Below are 19,453 nucleotides of genomic sequence, written 5' to 3'. Positions count from 1 at the left end.
ACATGTATTAACAACTGATGCAAAATTGCCGGGGAAACCCGGAATCGAAAGATCTTGCCAGAACTCCTCAAGGATAGGTAGCAACCCAGTCACAACATAGGTGATCCCAAATTTATTTGGAAATTCTACTTTTATGATCTCTCCCAATGAAGAACCACAAGCCGATTTCATGATTATCTAATGACTAGAATGGAAAGCAAAGTGAGCACCAATGCTGAATAAACTGACATGCCAGTTTAATCAATAACAAGAAAATGTAATGAGCTAATTAGTGAGGTGGCAAAACTTGATTACATGATCATACTGAATAAATCCACTGACTTCTGGTTTTGGCAAAGGCGCTATTATTGTTCTTTCAAGCACTTAAGAACAGGATCAGTGATGCATTAAACTTTTCAGCCCAAAGGATGACTTAACTGCTTCAGGAAAAGAACCAGTAAGTATAACATCAGGGTTCAAGAGATGGGTATAAGCACTAATACTGGGTCCCAAAAATTACGTAGCAGGACTAAATACAGTTCTTTGCCAGAGTTCATATATCAAGCAGTAAGTGTCACTACTGCTTCCTCTATCCCTGGCAGCTATAAAAGACCACTCCTGGTCAATGACGCAAACATGTCTTATAATATGGGAGCTAAAAGTGGGAATAAAGTTTGAAGAGAAAGAGGAAAACACGATTATGAGTCATCAATCTTCTTTATCAGTTCAAACTCATCTTTTCCCCTGCTCCTGATAATTACCTTTCCCAGAAGGTAATTCTTAGCCTCGAAATATCCAATCTTTTGGATATTCTTCCACTCATCTTCTCTTTTTTCCTTCAATCCAAGGTTTCCTATTTCTAGCTATCTTTCAGAATTTTCATGTAGGAACCACAACATCACCAGAAAGGAAGCAAGGAAAAGAAGTGGAAGTTTCACAGGTAATTCAGCATAAATTACAAATTAATCATGTCTTTTAGAACAATGCTGCTTTCCCTGCAGAACAAATCTAACCAATGTTCTAAGTCATAATCTATCTTTTCTCTAAAACAACATTAAAGGAATAAAAACTGGCAAATCTCACCTGATGCTTCATGTAATGATGCATATAGGGTGTTGCAATTTTAATAACTTTGAGGCAAAACGGACATAGCAAGTTCTTAGTGTTTTCGTGGGATGTTCTAAAATGAGTTTCTACATCAGAAAATGATGATGATCTATAATTGCAAACCTACAAAAAAAGAGATTTAGTTTAACTTGAAAACTTATAATGATATCCAATTTCAAAGTAAGAATGATAGGTCACTTGTTCAGAAGAATATTTTGTACTATTAATTCAGCTCTGATGCCTATGCAACCAAGAATTCCATTAATGCAAACAATGAAAGATAATCTTTGAGACAGAAGCGTCATTACCTTTCAAAGCTTAAGGATACTTCCCAAAATATAACTAGATTCCCTTATTTTTATCAGATATTTTTATCTGTCACCCCCAATCTTGACTTGAGTTTTCAAACTCTGACACCTCTGGTACTATAAAGTTCTTCTGCTATATAAAATAGCATCTTCCTTTAGATTATAAATGGCCTCCAGGCTATGGAAGTGACAATTTATTTTTATCTTTCTTTCTCATTCCTCCAAATTCTGGAAAAATACTAGTCCCAAAGCATTTGGTAGGGTTCTCTGAAGTAAAAGCATTTTATATTTCCCTTGTATGCCTACATTCTTCCCTACAGGGTAAGATAAGTTCATGTTTGTCTTTCTGCCACAGGGCTTTTCTTTGTCTAGTACAGGAGTGGGCAAACAATGGCCTATTGGCCAATTCCAACTGTCTGCTGACCTTACATAACAATGTATGAGTTATGCCAAGGGACTTCCTACTAATAATTATTTACAGAAGATATTTTAATTTTAGCAACCAATTTTATCGAAATGGTTAGAAAAATAAAATATATTTCATGACGTGAAAATTATATGAAATTCAAATTTCAGTGTCCATAAATAAAGTTATATTGAAACACAGTCATACCCATTCATCCACTTATTGTCTATGGCTGCCTGTGTGCTACAATGGCAGAGTTGATTAGTTGCCACGGAGACCTATGATCCTCAAAACCTGAATACTTACTATCTTGCCCTTTATATAAAAAATTTGCTGATGCCTGGCCTAATAGGTTTAAATCTTGTAACCAAAACAAGAGATAATAAACAAACCAAACAAACACGATGTATACAATAAAATATGTGTATACCTGGCAAATATATGGCATTTCACCAGGTTTATGATTGTCCTTCATATGTTGTAAAAGAATATGCTCTGTTTCAAATGATAATTCACATATTTTGCAAATGGCTGAAAGTGGGGGAAAAAAGACATTACACCATTTTAAGATATATATATACACAGAAGTATTCAATCATTATGTTGTACACCTGAAACTAATACAATGTTATATGTCAATTACACTGCAATTTTCTTAAAAAGTATCCTATCGAGGCAAATAAACAAAATCAGATATATACATGTATAATTCATTTTGTACATCTATATCAACAACAACAATAATAACAGTAGTAGTATTGGTGGTGGTGGTAGTGGTGAACAGTTCCATAGTTGTTAACTGTGTGCCATGCACAGTTCTAAGGACTTTACTTACATTAACTCACTCAGTTCCCATCAAAACATTATGAAGCAGGTATTTTTATTATCCCCATTATTCAAATATTAAGTGACCTGTCTGAGATCACATTAAGATCACATATTAAGAGGCAGAGCTTGGATGTGAACCCAAGCTGTCTTGCTCCAAAATCTGTGATTTTAACTACCGTTGTATTTACTTTTCTTATTCAGTTTTAAAAGAAGGGCACTGATTTCATATTTGAAAACTATTATCTGAGGCTTCTAATTTACTCCCCCACATGTAATGCACAGGTTATTTACCATAGTGAATTATTTACAAGAGGGACTTTAATTTCAGTAACTAATTTTATTTAAAACTTCATATAAGTTAAAAATTAACTTTTTCAACTTTACTCTCAAATTTCAAATTCATCTTATTTTTCTAACACACTTGTTCAGAGTTCAGTAACAAACTTTTCTCAGAGTTTACATTGTTAAAATCAAAATACTCAATACTTAAATGAAATTGTAACTTACTAGAAAATTCATGGGGTGTGTGTGTACTTTCAATGTGACACTGCAGTTGAAATGGTGTGGGAAACTGACGGTAGCAGTGCTGGCAGGTGGTGTGGTTTTCCCAGCTTTCACTGCTCTGCTTCTCAAGTTCCAAATGATGTTTCATGTGGTTCATAAACCTATAAATGATTGTCAACAGGTGCAAAAATTCAGATTTAAAAACAAAAATCTCACAAATAAGTACTTGAATCTAAATCTTAAAATTAGAGATATGATTACTGAAGATAAAATCTCAAAAGTCCTAAAGTCCTCTAGAAAAGTGTGCACTTTAAATAATCACCTTTATTAAGTAACTAAGTCAACATCTTTTCATCCTTGTTTTAAAATAAATAGTTATTATGAATTTGAAATATCACTAATTTGCTCTCTTGATCATTTCAGATTATTAAAATTTTTTTAAAGATAAAACAGCAGGTTTCTTCTCCATACAAGAAATACTACTTACATTTTTAAATAAAATACTGAAAGGAAGGAAACTCTACCACCAAAAGCAGCTACAGAGTCATGAGAGAAATCTCTTAAGCTATGAAGATATACATTAAATTCTAGCTGCTTAAAAGACAAATTACTGGTATTTTTACTTGTGTCTTGGTTTCTAAATGCATGTAATAGCAATTTTAATGCCTACAATTACAAGAATCTTTTGTCTTATTTAATGATACTGGTTTACTGTTACCAAAGACTGTTCATTTTAACTTGCAGACTGTGCCCTTTGTAGGCAACGTCCATTTTTCAGTTTTACATTCTGCTATTTCAGCTTCCCTAAAAAGGCTTCTTATGAGCAGGAACTATGACCTTCCACAACAGAGAGTGCAATATAAATGGGAATGCCTATTTAAAAGAGCTTACTGAAGCTTTTTGCTGAATTTGAAAGTAAAGTTATTCAATCAAAATAACAATTTTTAGACGGGGTCAACTATTAACAATTACTCACTTTGAGTCACTACAGGAAATAATGTTGAAATTAAGTGATAATATCATCAATCTGGAAAGCAATCATCATAAAGGTTATAACATTTATTTTTTTTCACACCTCGCATAACGCTACTCTTTAGTACAGGTTATGGTACACTTTGAAATATCTTTTAGACTTCCTTTGGTTTTTACACCAGCTCTACAAACACCTATAGGAAATCCTAGTCTTGGCTAAATATTTAGGTATAGAGAAAATGTCATGAGCCATTAAACGCTCAGCTTACGACTTTCAGCAATTAAAATGTATCTAAATAAAATAATTTCTTAACTAGCAAGCTTTCTCTCAATTATTATATGGGCCCCCATCAGGAGCTCATACTACTTAAACCAACAGATGGAAATGAGGGAAACAAAAAAAGCAAACATCTTGCAAGGATATTCACAGAATAAAATAAACCTGTTTTGGGTGACACTCAATGTAGGGGAAAAAACACCATACGCTGACAAGGCAGAGAAGAGAAATCTACAGCTATCAGCTTCTTACCATTCTCTACAAATATCAATTTACCCTCCCAGTTTTTATTATCAAGGTAAAATATTACTTAACATATTGAACTTCTTTGGTTATAAATTGTTTTCTATTAAGGTTACATTTACTAAACAATCAGTATTTCAAAAAAAGCTCAATTCCTGGATGTTACCAGGTGCTGCTTGCTTAAAATTTCTAGATATTAGGACACTCTAGAAATATGTAACTAGTATTCTGAAACAATAACAAAAAAAAGAAAATTTTTACTTTCATATGTTTAATATTAATGTGTTAATCTCAAAGGAAAATAAAAAAAACTGCTGAAATAAATTCTAATATCATATATATATAACATTTAAGAATAACAAAGAACTAAGCAGGGGAGCCATATTTCTATGCACTTTACTATATTAACATGATTTTTCTCATGTATTTTACTACTAAAATGGTAAAAATGTGAAAATAGGGAAAAGAGTTCTATTGTAATATTGTTTCAGTGTTATATCTCGAAGTACAATATTCCTTCTGTTAAGCTACTGGGACCATTAGCTATTGATGGCTGTTAAAACTTGATGAAAGGAGATAAATGTGAAAACTTATATGAAATAATATACGTAAAAGAATTTTTAAAACTATAAAGCACTACCATAAAAAAATAATTATTATAGGAGTTTATCGCAGTGTATTTCAGGGTTTTTCTATATGCTTCTTCTTGGACCCAAGAACTCACAGGAAAATAAAATAAATGCTGGGTCTACAAGTAAACTATAGGTACCTAAGAATGCTAATTACAAATAATAGTCACCAAGGGTAAATATAAAAAGTTATGCATACGTATGTTTGTACACACACACATGCCTCAACTGATGGAAGTACATTGACATCTGCAACTTACTTTGAAATGCATAAAAAAACCCAGATAGTTTGAAGGAAGGATGAATAGCTATATGATGAAGCAAGTACAGTTAAATGTTAATGATAGAATCAAGATGATGAGTATACAAGTGTCCATTACAAAATATTTTTAAATTTGTTGAATGTTGAAAATCTTTATAATAAAATGATGGTAAAAAACCTTACCAAATATAAATGTCAAGCTATGTAACCAATAAAAATATCAATCAATATGTCTTCTCATTTTATTCTTGTAACTAACTCTTTTATGGGATTTGAGCATTAAACAAGATTAGTATATAAGAGGTCAAACTGGACAAAACATAAATAAGTGGTTCTTCTTGTGGTGTGAAAAAAAATAAAATTCAAAAGCAGCTAAATATGAAAATTATCTCATGAAAATTCCTAGATCACTGATAATATAGGTAAAAGAAGTTAATTTTGTTTTATTTGAAATAAAGTTTGTCCTTTCTTAAGTTATTTTAAAGAAATACAACTAACTGGATCCAAGAGTCAACTCTAAAATATAAGAAAGGACAAAAGCTTTTTTTAACAAGAGAATATGTCTTCGTTCTTAGTGCAAAGTGTTAAAATCTCTTATCTAGAATAACATTTAAAAATGCAAGATAAAGATACAACATTTATATCTGTAGCATTCCAATTTTCAAGTAGAAATAAAAATAAATGCTAACATACCTGATATTATTTTTAAGAATTTTCAAGCAACTGAAGCATTTAAAGGTTGTGTAAGTCTTCTGTTCTTCCTGGACATCTCCTTCATGTTTTCCATAATAAAAGTCATTAACTAACATGATCAGTTTTCCTTTTTCTGAATCAACAGTTTTACTTTTATTTGCTGTACTTGAAAATTCTGTTTTAGCCAGTCCCAAAAAGTTATTTATCATGTCTGGACAACAGTACTGAAAGAGAAAAAACAGAAGTCTTATTTATCTCTTAAAACAATTAGAAACCAAAAATACGGTTCTTTGTTTACAACTAAGGTCAGACCATGTAAAACTATGCTTGGCGATATATCTGGAAAAATATTCACCAAAAGCTTGTGGTGCATATACATACTCTCAAAATCTCAAACAATAAACATCTATTATCTTAATTTAAAAAAATTTTTTAAAGAAAGAAAAGAAAAACCTTAAAACCAAGACTCGACTATTGATCTAATAGTCTTTTCCTTATAATTTCTTTTCAGATGTAAATATTTAACAACATTTAAATTAAAACTAAACATTGTTCATATCCATGCCATGACAGAGTACAGAATGGAAATGTAGTTTTACATGCTATAATGTATATGTTTAACTATATATATACTAAATATCATAATATCTGGTTGGAACTGGATATTGAGCACAGCTAACCTGCCGTTCCTTAGACTCAAGGTGCTAAAAAATGCATAGGGGAAAAATAAAGAACAATCGGTCATGTCTTGAAAGCTTCAACAGTTACATCTTGAAATCTAGAATGCTTATATATTTGATGGGGAAATTTAGTTCCTCATCTGGAAAATCAAGATGTCATATAAACTGGTTCCAATATGAAACACTTTCATACATGAGCTTTTTTTTTCCAACAAGATAATTAATTTATTGTACATAATTTTCAGTTTTAGAATATCTCTAAGGCAGTTTTACTCAGAGGGCTATCCAAGGAAGACCTGCATTAGAAAAACCAGAAGTGCTTGTCAAAATGCCAATTCCTGGGCCTACTTCAGACCAATAAGCCACAAAGTCTAGAGGTAGAGCCCAGAAATCTATATTTTTTAACAAGGCACCTATGTAATTCTTTTACAACATAAACCAACTGACTTAAACTCTTCCTAAACATGTTTGCTCATAAATTAGTAGCATCATAAGAAAGTCTGAAAATCTAAACACAACTCTATTCCATTTCTAAGAATAACAAAATCCACTTCCTCTCCTGCCATACTGAAATGTTACATTATTGGTGAAACTTTCTGTGTCACATGAGAAGCTGGACTTTTGATGCAAGACAGACCTATAATATTTCCTTCGATTGCACTTATTTTGTTCACTTGTCAATTCTGAAACCTACAGAGGAAAAGAACACACACAAAAAATCTGAAATAGATCCAAAAGAGAGGAGAAAAAAATACTAAATAAAATGAATTGACAAAAAAGTGACATAATTTATGCTTAGGAGTTAAGGTTGCACCCATAAGCTTAATTAGGATAAGGGTATTAATTCTCTAAGACAACATGACCCTCTGTAGTCTACCACTCTGAATAAACACAATTGAAATGAAACCACAATAAAAAGAGGGAAATGAGAAAGGTTTTGCTACCTATGTTTCTAGATTCTTCTTGAGACACATAATATTTAAGAGCTCAAACTTAAGAAAGTCACACTGGGGTTTCCCTGGTGGCACAGTGGTTAAGAATCCACCTGCCAATGCAGGGAACATGGGTTCGAGCCCTGGTCTGGGAAGATCCCACATGCCACGGAGCAACTAAGCCCATGCACCACAACTAGTGAGCCTGCAATCTAGAGCCTGCGAGCCACAACTACTGAAGCCCGTGCACCTAGAGCCCGTGCTCTGCAACAGAAGAAGCCACTGCAATGAGAAGCCCACGCACTGCAACAAAGAGTAGCCCCCACTCGCTGCAACTAGAGAAAGCCTGCTTGCAGCAACGAAGACCCAACACAGCCAAAAATAAATAAATAAATAAATAAAATTTATTTAAAAAAAAAAAAGTCGCACTGTTACAAAGGACTTTAGAAAGCTAAAGTCTAAAAATGTTGTTTTTGACTTTAAGGACAAATGGAGAAAAGGATGAGTCAGAGTAAACTCACCAACACTATTAGAAAAATGATTTAATATATGTCTTACTACAAATGATGTGTATCAGTAACATCATTCTGATAGACAAAATTCCTCATCTTGGGCTTCCCTGGTGGCGCAGTGGTTGAGAGTCTGCCTGCCGATGTAGGGGACATGGCTTTGTGCCCCGGTCCCGGAAGATCCCACATGCCGCAGAGCGGCTGGGCCCGTGAGCCATGGCCGCTGAGCCTGCGCGGCCCGAGCCTGTGCTCCGCAACGGGAGAGGCCACAACAGTGAAAGGCCCGCGTACCACAAAAAAAAAAAAAAAAAAAAAAAAAAAAAATTCTTCATCTTATCTGCAGTTTTACTATAGGGATGATCTCAAACATCAATTGGAAAAAATTATAATGCACAAAATGACGTAATACAGAATAGTCTCACTAATTAGAAATGTGGAAAATCTTATATACTCAAACATTAAATCTGGCTTTCAGACTGTATGAGTTACTCTGAGTCATATTTGAGAATTGATTCTCTTCTGAAATCTATAAAATAATCTATGTAATCTACAGTAGAGTGTGCTGCAAGGTTTATATTCTCCAGAAATGTCTAATTTAGTACATCTATAAACGTTTGTTACCCTAAATACTCATAAATGCATTATAGACGATAAATTGTTTGCTGTTCTTCCAGTTTCTTTTTTGTTCTACAGAAAAGATAGGACCAGATTTTAAAAATAAACATGCAAATCTCATTCACAATATCCTTTAAACAATGTTTCATATTCCTATAAAATAGCTGAATGATAAACCACTGACAACCAAGAATGGATGAGGTGCACTGAAGAAGGTTGGGGGATTTAGTAATTGAGAAGACAGTATCTTACAGAAAATATCCAAAAGGCAAGAAAGTAAGTTAAGAAATGAGAACTAGGCTTAGATTTAAAGTTTTATGGTAAGACAGAACAAGTGATGGATGGCACGGCTGAGCTATGGCCCAACACTAACTGGTCACCTTTTATTCAGCCCTAGTACCCTTTTGGTTCTAGCCCTTCACTGTAACCCCAGGTTCATCCCTCATTTCCTGGGTTAGTCATTCTGCAAATATTAAACACTTTAATGCCATATACTATAATTTGACAAACAGTAGATAACATCTAAACACCATTCTAATCTTTACTCCTCCCAATAGATATACCATGTTCTGTTGCTTTGTTAGTACCTAAAAATTTAGATGGGATTTCCAGAGCAAAGAAGGGGTACCATTTTTAAATAGTAAAAAAAACCTTCCCATATGGTCATCCTACATAAGTCAACATTTTTCCCTTCTCCTTGTGAGATACATCCAAAAAACCACAACAACCAAATTCCAAAAATTTAATTTTCATTAAAACTCAAAGTCAGAATCCACAGACTCCACAACATATGAAAGCACTACCAAAAGCAGCCAGATCAGGCAGAAGACAGGCAGCTGGAAGCCGACCAGAGAAGTCAAAAGAACTCAATGTTAACAGACCTTAGAAAGTGTCAGGAAAACATATATTCTAAGGTGAAATACACATCATGAAGTGCAAATCTATGTTCTTTGTTTGCAAAACCAAGTGTAGGAGCTGGAGCAAGAAGGATGGCAGAAATTCCTCAAACCTCATTCAGTACAGAGAAACAGAAAAGGAATGCTACATATAAAATCAGACACACAAGTTACACTTACAGGAAGAAGTTGTATAAACCAGCTAATAGGCTGTGAGATTATCCTGGCAACTTATGCTTCCCAAAAGGAGCTTTGTACAAAACAACTAACCCAAGAAAATCTAACTTGTTCAATATGATAGGAACTTACATCTAAACAAAAATACTTTAAGATAAACTGAGGAAGTGTAAAATTCTCACAAAAACACCTTAGAGCAGATGCAGATGAAAATAGGGGCCAAAATTTTTGCCATAAATTTAAAAAAACTTAATGAAGCAACTGTGTCTATTCGGAAAACCAAAAAGCAAGAAGAGATGGCAAGACATAAAGAGTGGCAAAATCAAGAGTAAAAGTAGAGAAAAAAAATAAAACCAGATAGCTAAACACAAATTAGAAAAGTACACAGGTGAACAGATGTTGGAAAATAAAATAAATTAGAAAAACTTAGTAAATTAAAAGAAAGAGGGAAGGGGAGGGGAGAGGAGAGGAGAGAAGAAGGAAGAGAGAAAGAATTAAAAGGATTAGGAAGAAAATCACAAATATGCCAAAGGACATTGAACAAATGAACAAATGAGTACTGGACAACACCCAGCCCCCCAAATAACAAAACAAGTGTATGGAATTTAAAGATACAAATCAAGAAAACTGCACTAAAATAAAGGAAGACACAAATTTACAAGCTGAAAGAACATGCTGTATGTCAGAGAAGATTGATCCAAAATTCTCAACACGAAGTCACTGTAGAATTATCAGTCTTTCAAAATAAAGAATCCTCTGGACAGCCAGGCAAAAAGAGCAAATCATTTATAAAGGGCAAAATAATTCAAACTTATCCCAAATTCTTAACAACAACATTAGATATTGTAAAACAAAAGTAACATTAGATATTGTAAACATTAGATATTGTAAAACAAAAGCAACACCAGATATAAAGTGGGATCCAACTTTATATCTGGCCAAACTGTCTTTCATGAATGGACTATAGTCAAACTGTTTTGAACATGAAAGAACTCAAAGAATACTGTTCTCAGGCCCTTCCTCAGGAAATTACTATGGGATGAACTTTAGTCAAACAAGAGATAACCAAAGGAACCATAACAAAAAGACTGGTGATGAGCACTGAATATATTTACTGTGGAAAAGGATTAAAACAAATATGGACATAAGGTTAAGAAAACTGAATGAAAATGTCATATGCCCTGACAATGGAAAAATGATACAACCAACAAATAAAAACTAAAAGGAGGTAAAAGGACAATAAGTATGAGGTAAAGAGAGTTCATAGATTGCTTTACATATGGTAGCAGTATATCAAGGAATATAATTTAGAGCTACCAAATAAAGAAGTGCAGGTATGAGCATTTTCAATAGTACAAAGAAATAGTACACTCAAAGATAATATTGACTAAAATCAGTAGGAGAGGAGAAGGTAAGGATGGGGTTAAGAATAGGAAATTTAATGCTACTTTAATCAATTTTAATAGCAGAGAATAGCCAAAGGAATAGAAGACTACTGGAATTATATTAACATTAAAATTAGAAGGATAAAAAGGAAAACAAAAATACAACTTCCCTAAAAACCCAAATTACATACATGTAAAGCAACAACATAGTAAAAGAAAGAAAGAGAGAGAGAGAGAGAGGGGAAGAAAAGAGTTAGCAAAAAATTGTGACAGAACCAAGATCAAATAAACCTATCACATCTATGAAAATAAGTAAATTTAACTCAACTACTGAAACAAAAAAGATTTTCATTATAGGATCACAACTTTCTGCTTAAAGCAAGAGGCATACTTAAAACAAAGCCACTCAAAAGGGTTGAAAATAAAAGGATAAACAAAGAATACACTAGGCAAATAGAAACCAGAAGAAAACAAGGGGTGAGCCTAAAAGTCATTAAACTTTAAAACAAAAAAGGACATTTTATAAAAATGCTAAAGGATGCATTCACAATACAGTTATAAAAGAGATTCATCTGTATCACAAATAATAGCAACAATCTTAAAACAGAATTGCAATAAAGCAAAAAAATATATTGGTGGTGAAAGATGTGGATTGAGATGTGGTATTTCTCAATCCATGACAGAGCAAGTAAACAAAAAAATAAGTTATAGAAATCTAAATAATGTAATTAATAAGCTAGATCTGGTTGATAAATATCAAATTCCCTAAAAAGAAATAATGTACCTATCTTCAAGTTAAATAGCCCATACACTTGTCAAAAGGGGAATAATAATAAGTATTTGGGAGAACTTGAGCTTTTTACCATTAAGTTTGAATACCAGTTATGCCAATTAACTGGCTATAAAACAATGAGAAAAATGTCTATCTCAAAGAATTTTCTAAGGATTAAATGAAATATGTATTTAAAGCTTAGTAGTCTCACATGGTCTCAGGTAAGTATATTGTTGTTATTACTGTAGCATATTTGAATTATGTTTTAGGTATTCTTCATTGAAAGAAAACATTATTTCTGTGGTACAGTCATCTACTTATCTAAAATAAAAGCAAAAAAATCATTTACAAATAATATAAAAATCTTATTTTTTTCAAAATAGAAATTATTATTGTAAATTATAATTTATGTATAAAATGCATAATCTAGAACATAAAGTCTCCATAATTTTATACTTCCCTGTCTGAGATCTGGTGACTATTCTCTAAGATGTCTTTATGATATAAAGGAATATAATAAGTTATTCATAATACATTCAACTTAGTTCAATAATATGTCTTAGAGCTATCTTCCCATATCATCATTCTAGAGATTCCATCCTTTTTAAAAATGCTGAATAGTGTTTTATTATATGAATATTATATGAAGTTGTGATTGTTTCTAATATGAGTAATCACAAACAATGCTATAATATGTTTTGGAAGTAAAGCTACCTTTTGGAAAATGATTGCCAGTCTCACCAGGTACAGTATATATAATGTGCTACAGCTTGTACACAAAACAGAAAAGAAGAGCACTTGTGTTCACCTGTTTATGCAGAAAGAAGACCAGGCAGGATAGAAAACAAACTAATAAAAATTATTTTCTTTGAGAGTCATACTGGGAACCAGGTAAATAAGCGACAGGGATAAGAGTTTTTACTTGTATGCCTTTGTAAACTTTTCAATTTTGAATCATATGACTATTACCTATTCAAATAACTAAAGATAACTAAAGAATTTAACCCTTTCTTTTTTCCCTATGTCCAAAATGCAAAACATGAAAAAACATCAGGTTATCTCATCAAAATATTACATAAATAGGAAAACTGAAAGCACTTGTACAGGTTAATTCTCATATAAGAACAAACCACAAAGTGCAATTATCAGGGAGTACATACTGCGAGCTAGAAGTAGTCACAGACCAAATAGTTTTGTATTTAAATAAAGAGACTATATTTAAAATAAAAAAGTTCCTTTATTTTTTTCTCCTTTTTTTGTAAAATACTGAATTTCAAAAAAGATTTGTCAATCCCTGAAACAGTGAGCAATCCCTGAAACTTTTCCTTAGATATTTCTTTACCATTGCATCCTTCTCCTTCCTTCTTTTCTCCATATGATCTACACTGCCTTTTTTCTTGTCTCTTTCCCCCTTCCTTGCATTTATACCGGGCACAGAAGAGGAATACAGGCTATTTTTCCATAGACACAGCAGGGTACTGTAATATCTACCAAAATATTTTAAGTGAAGTGTTACCTAAACCTCCTATTTCATTTGTACTTTGAAAATTTCTTAAAATCTAATTTCAGGATCTTCTTATACCAATAAAAAGCTCAAATTAATTTATAACAATTACACAAACTATATTCTGGACTAAGTTAAAACAATTATTTCATATAAAATCCTCCATCATTTGGAGTTTATGCCTGAGTGCTGAAATTAAAGTAAAACTAAGATTTTCATTGTGTAACATGATATGCACATGTTAGTATGAACAAAAAAGATAACTAAAGGAACTGTTAACTTATATGAAATATTAAACACATAATAAAATGCCTATTTTTAAGAAGTTTCACGTATGCATAAGCTAGTAAATAAGATATTCTGAACAATGCATTATTTTCATTTAAAATTAGAATACAATAAGCAGACATTATAATGTATATGAACAATTTTTTAAATTTGATGATTCAGAAGAAATTTTAAAATCTTATATAAAGACAATCATTATGAATATAAACTTTTACCTAACATATATAAATACCAATATGAGAATATTTCTTAACTAAATATCTGAACAAATCATTATTTACTGCAAATCAATCAATATTTTTAGGGATTTGCAAACCTTTTTAAAATTAAATTTTGAAAAAGTTTTACCTTCATGTGATTTTTCAAAGGATCCAAAAGATTGAAATGAATATTGCACTTTGGACAAGCTCTCGGAAAAGGTGTTCCATTTTTAGATTGATTTGATGAGATATTTGTACCTAAAATAAATTCAAAATATATATGATTCAAAATTCATCACTTTTTAACCTTCAATAACCATTATTGATAGTCTGTATTACAATTTCTATAATTCATATATAAATACTATAATTTCTTTTTTATATGCTACATTTCATATTTACCTTTTGATGGCATAGCCTGGGGAGATGTCACTGAAAGAGATTTAACTGAAGAAAATACAGTTGAGGAATTTGTTCCAGAAACACCTTCACTGGGTTTAGACTTTTTTGGATTAACACTGTTTACTTCAGAAGTAGAAGGACGTTTTGACAAAAATGAACTTTCATTCATACCTATAATGATTTAAATAGTGAGAAAATATTTTTAAAGACTTTAGAACATTGTTTACAACTAAGTAAAAATACTTTGGAGTGAAATTAAATGTAATATAATTGAATTATCACATCATACAAATAACAATAAATAATGACAAAAATTGATGTGATCAAAAGTTAGGGGATATAAAGAAACTGTATAAGTATCTATTATATACTATATATATTCAAATTATTCATAAAATACCTTTCTATGTAAGGCAATACTAAATATAACTTCAAATAAAGAAATATATAAACAGCTATTATGAAAGAAGGCAGAGCAAGCAAAAACAAAAAAAAAGTTAAAGCACAAAGAATATGCCAGGGTTCCCACAAATGAATTAACTTTAGATGCTTAAGTGCGTGAGTTTGTTTAAAAAAAAAAAAAAACCAAAATTTACAGAGACACTTTAGAAGCTTTTTATTTAATGACTTAAAATGTCTAAAGAAAAGTTAGCTTTGTCCACCTAACTAAGAGGTGGTCTACTGATGGCTTTAGGTTATATTACCCATTTATTCCTACATACAAAGTGGAAACTACTAATCTTGAATGATAAAACCTCATTCATTCATGTGAAAGGGTTCATAATAGAAAGAGTTAGTATTATACTATGGTTTTCAAATTATCTTCCCCAGAGCTTAATGGGCTCCTCTTAGGGAATACCCTGGGTGTGTTTGACAGAGAAACTCTGCTTTTATATTTTACTTATTAGACTTTTGCATGAAATTTTGTTTTTACAGGAATTTCATTCCTAAATGAAGTCTTACTTTGAAAACTATAACCTTTTTGCTAAAGGATTTTAGCCTTATTCAGAGCATTAGCAAGGGAAATGGGGATATTTAGGCTATAACTAGGCTGGGTAACAAGGATTTTAAAACTGCACATCATATTCTAATGCTCCCAACTGTACACTAAAAGTAGAAGCAGTAAATACACTAGAAATATTCCAGGCTTTTAAACCAGACAGGATAAGTTCAAATCCAGGCTCTGTCACTGATAGCTATGTATTCTTGGCTTATTTAATTAACTTCCCTGAGCCTCAGTTTGTTCTTTTATAAAGTAAGAGTTATAATACCTTATTTTACACAGTGCTTTTTTTTTTAACATCTTTATTGGAGTATAATTGCTTTACAATGGTGTGTTAGTTTCTGTTTTACAACAAAATGAATCAGTTATATATATACATATGTTCCCATATCTCCTCCCTCTTTCGTCTCCCTCCCTCCCACCCCTCCAGGCGGTCACAAAGCACCAAGCTGATCTCCCAGTGCTATGCGGCTGCTTCCCACTAGCTATCTACCTTACGTTTGGTAGTGTATATATGTCCATGTCTCTCTCTCGCTTTGTCACAGCTTACCCTTCCCCATCCCCATATCCTCAAGTCCATTCTCTAGTAGGTCTGTGTCTTTAACACAGGGCTTTTAAGATCAAATAAGATACTGTATTTAAAACACCGAATACAATATTTGGTACAAAGAAGGCAATCAATAATAAATGAAAGCTATTATCATTACTAAAAAAATTTCATAACTGACTTTTAAAAGCAACCAACACAACATCTAGTACATAGAAAGCATTCAATAATAAAAAACAGCTATTATCTTTACTAATATTTTATATCTTAACTTACTTCAGAGGGGAAAAAATTATTGTAATAGATTCACCTGTCTGCTTTTTAATAAGGAGAAATATGCCCAGAAAATAAGAGTATTACAATAGTTGGCTCCTCTGTTTCATCCTTTGAGATAACATAAAAATGATTTTTTTTTCCTATCTTCAAAGCATGTGATCACTGACGGCTATGGCTATACTATGGGAATGCAGGAAACATTCTGTGTAATCACAGTAGCATTCTTGTGAGATGCTGAGGTTACCTGAAAAGCTAATGAGTGCTGGTATTTTGGATTAATATTCTGATTATATAACAGCCTAGATAGTACATCGGACTTTTATTATAAGTATTTTTTAACATAAGAAATAAAATTACTCTGAATTTAAGAGTTTTAAATTCTGACCCTTTAACATCTCTATTGCCTTTGGCTTGTATTGTTTCCCACACTCAACACCTCTATCTCGGCCAGTAAAAATCCTATTCTCATTCAAGATCAAACTCAAACCCAGTTCTCTCCAAATATCCATGATCACTAACCTTGATCAGTTAATGCTATTGAACATATTGCACCTGTTACCATTCATAACAAATATTTGTTGTAGAGTCCTTTAAAGCTTATAATGCATTTCACGTTTTATTTATCTTATTTGGGCTTCAGAAAGCCCTAACTGAAATAGAGCAAGAATTAAAATTATATCTACAAATGGCTGATTGAAGGTCTGGAGAATGAATGCATTAAATAAGAAAAATAAAATCTCCATTTTAATAGTATGAGAAAACTGAAGCGTAAAGACATGCTAAAGGCTACAAAAATCTTAAGAATAGCAGTTCAAATCTACAGGCTAAAGTCTCTCTGCAGAAAAAAACTTAGAAGGAGAGCAGGAGTCATTGTTCTTAGCCCCAAGAAGTTTCAAGAACTCAGACTTTTTCTATAAATAAAGTTCATGTGTTTTGTAAAACCAGACTTAAGACAATTATTTTTTCTCCTTGTTTCTTTTGGTTCTTACCTATTTTACTAACTAGTTTTTTACAAATTTGTAGGTGATACCCAAAGAAGTGAATATCAACTAAATATTATCTAAATGGAAAAACATTTTAGGTACTGATATTACTATTTAAAAAATCAGGAAGCATTTGGTAATTTTTCCACACTAATTTATTAGTGAAAAATCTAAAAATTCCCCCAAATCTCAATTTAGTCAAATATCTGAAATATATCAAAATTGCTAGTATACAAAGCATAACTGCCTATACAAGGAATTTTCAATTAGATAAAATTCTTTCATAACACACTAATTTATTTTTGGTTAATGAAGAACTTTGTTAATAGTATATAATAAAAGTAACTTCTTCAATAGGGAAATTTCATTACTCCTTCAATAGGCATTTACTGAGTAATGACTACAGACAAATTTAGTGCAGCCACTTTATAACAGCACTCTGTAATCATATTTTATACCTAATTCGTTTATTGAATAGAAACACACTAACCTATTTGAGAATTTAACTATAACCATACACTTTTCCATACTAGTAGTCATAGAACATAATAAATATTCCTTTTAACAGAGTATTTAGGATATCAGAGGACTTCTCTAACTTATAGATATTATTTTAAGATTTTTCTCAAAAACAGAAATATAGATCAATGGAACAGGATAGAAAGCCCAGAACTAAACCCACGCACCTATTGTCAATTAATCTATGACAGAGGAGGCAAGAATATACAATGGAGAAAAGACAGACTCTTCAATAAGCGGTGCTGGGAAAACCAGACAGCTACATGTAAAAGAATGAAATTAGAACATTCTCTAACATCACACAGAAAAATAAACTCAAAATGGATCAAAGACCTAAATGTAAGGCCAGACACTATAAAACTCTTAGAGGAAAACAGGAAGAACACTCTTTGACATAAATTGCAGCAATATTTTTTTTGATCCACCTCCTAGAGTAATGAAAATAAAAACCAAAACAATGGGACCTAATTAAATTTGAAACGTTCTGCACAGCAAAGGAAACCATAAACAAAATGAAAAGACAACCCACAGAATGGGAGAAAATATTTGCAAACTAAGCAACGAACAAGGGATTAATTGCCAAAATATACAAACAACTCACGCAGCCCTATGTCAAAAAAACCAAACAACCCAATCAAAAAATGGGCAGAAGATCTAAATAGACATTTCTCCAAAGAAGACATACAGATGGCTAAAAAGCACATGAAAAGATCCTCAACATCACTAATAATCAGAGAAATGCAAATCAAAACTACAATGAGGTATCACCCACACCGGTCAGAATGGCCATCATCAAAAAGTTTACAAACAATGAACACTGGAGAGGGTGTGGAGAAAAGGGAAGACTCCTACACTGTTGATGGGACTGTAAATTGGTATAACCATTATGGAGAACAGTATGGAGGTTCCTTAAAAAAATAAAAAAAGAGTTACCATATGATCCAGCAATCCCACTCCTAGGCATATATCCGGAGAAAACCATACTTCGAAAAGATACATGCACCCCAATGTTCACTGCAGCTCTATTTACAATAGCCAAGACATGAAAGCAACCTAAATGTCCATCAACAGAGGAATGGATAAAGAAGATGTGGTACATATATACGATGGAATATTACTCAGCCATAAAAAGAACGAAATAATGCCATTTGCAGCAACATGGATGGACCTAGAGATTATCATACTAAGTGAAGTAAGTCAGACAAAAACAAATATCATATGATATCATTCATATGTGGAATCTAATTTTAAAAAATGATACAAATGAACTTATTTACAAAACAGAAACAGACTTACAGATATCAAAAACAAACTTATGGTTACCAAAAGGGAAACGTGGTGGGGAGGGATAAATCAGGATCTTGGGATGAACATACACACACTATTATATATCAGATAGATAACCAAAAAGGACCTACTGTATAGCACAGGGAACTCTACTCAGTATTCTATGATAACCTATATGAGAAAAGAATCTAAAAAAGAATGAATATATGTATATGTATAACATCACTTTGTTGTACACCTGAAACTAACACAACATTGTAAATCAACTCT

The 19,453-nt window shown here is 32.1% G+C and overlaps 1 protein-coding gene across 12 annotated transcripts in view; it reads right to left on the bottom strand.

The window, feature by feature from the left end:
• ZNF280D (zinc finger protein 280D) overlaps nt 1-19,453 on the bottom strand; it is a 125,550-nt gene that overhangs the window by 70,945 nt on the left and 35,152 nt on the right. For 11 of the 12 annotated variants that reach the window (XR_013827367.1, XR_013827368.1, XR_013827369.1 and 8 more), the window contains 7 exons: nt 14,569-14,739; nt 14,315-14,424; nt 6,209-6,432; nt 4,109-4,159; nt 3,136-3,293; nt 2,231-2,331; nt 1,063-1,209 (listed from right to left, as the gene is read on the bottom strand). Coding sequence is in view for 2 of the 12 variants with exons in the window: in XM_079915171.1 (XP_079771297.1) it covers nt 1,063-1,209; nt 2,231-2,331; nt 3,136-3,293; nt 4,109-4,159; nt 6,209-6,432; nt 14,315-14,424; nt 14,569-14,739 (962 nt within the window). In the remaining 10 variants the exon portion in view is untranslated. The remainder of the gene's footprint in view (nt 1-1,062; nt 1,210-2,230; nt 2,332-3,135; nt 3,294-4,108; nt 4,160-6,208; nt 6,433-14,314; nt 14,425-14,568; nt 14,740-19,453) is intronic. The other variant, XR_013827371.1, reaches the window with a different exon arrangement.

The sequence above is a fragment of the Stenella coeruleoalba genome (assembly GCF_951394435.1).
Source record: "Stenella coeruleoalba genome assembly, chromosome: 2".
NCBI lineage: Eukaryota > Metazoa > Chordata > Mammalia > Artiodactyla > Delphinidae > Stenella > Stenella coeruleoalba.
The sequence above is the reverse complement of the archived record's forward strand: the minus strand, read 5'-3'. Positions and strand labels throughout refer to the sequence as shown.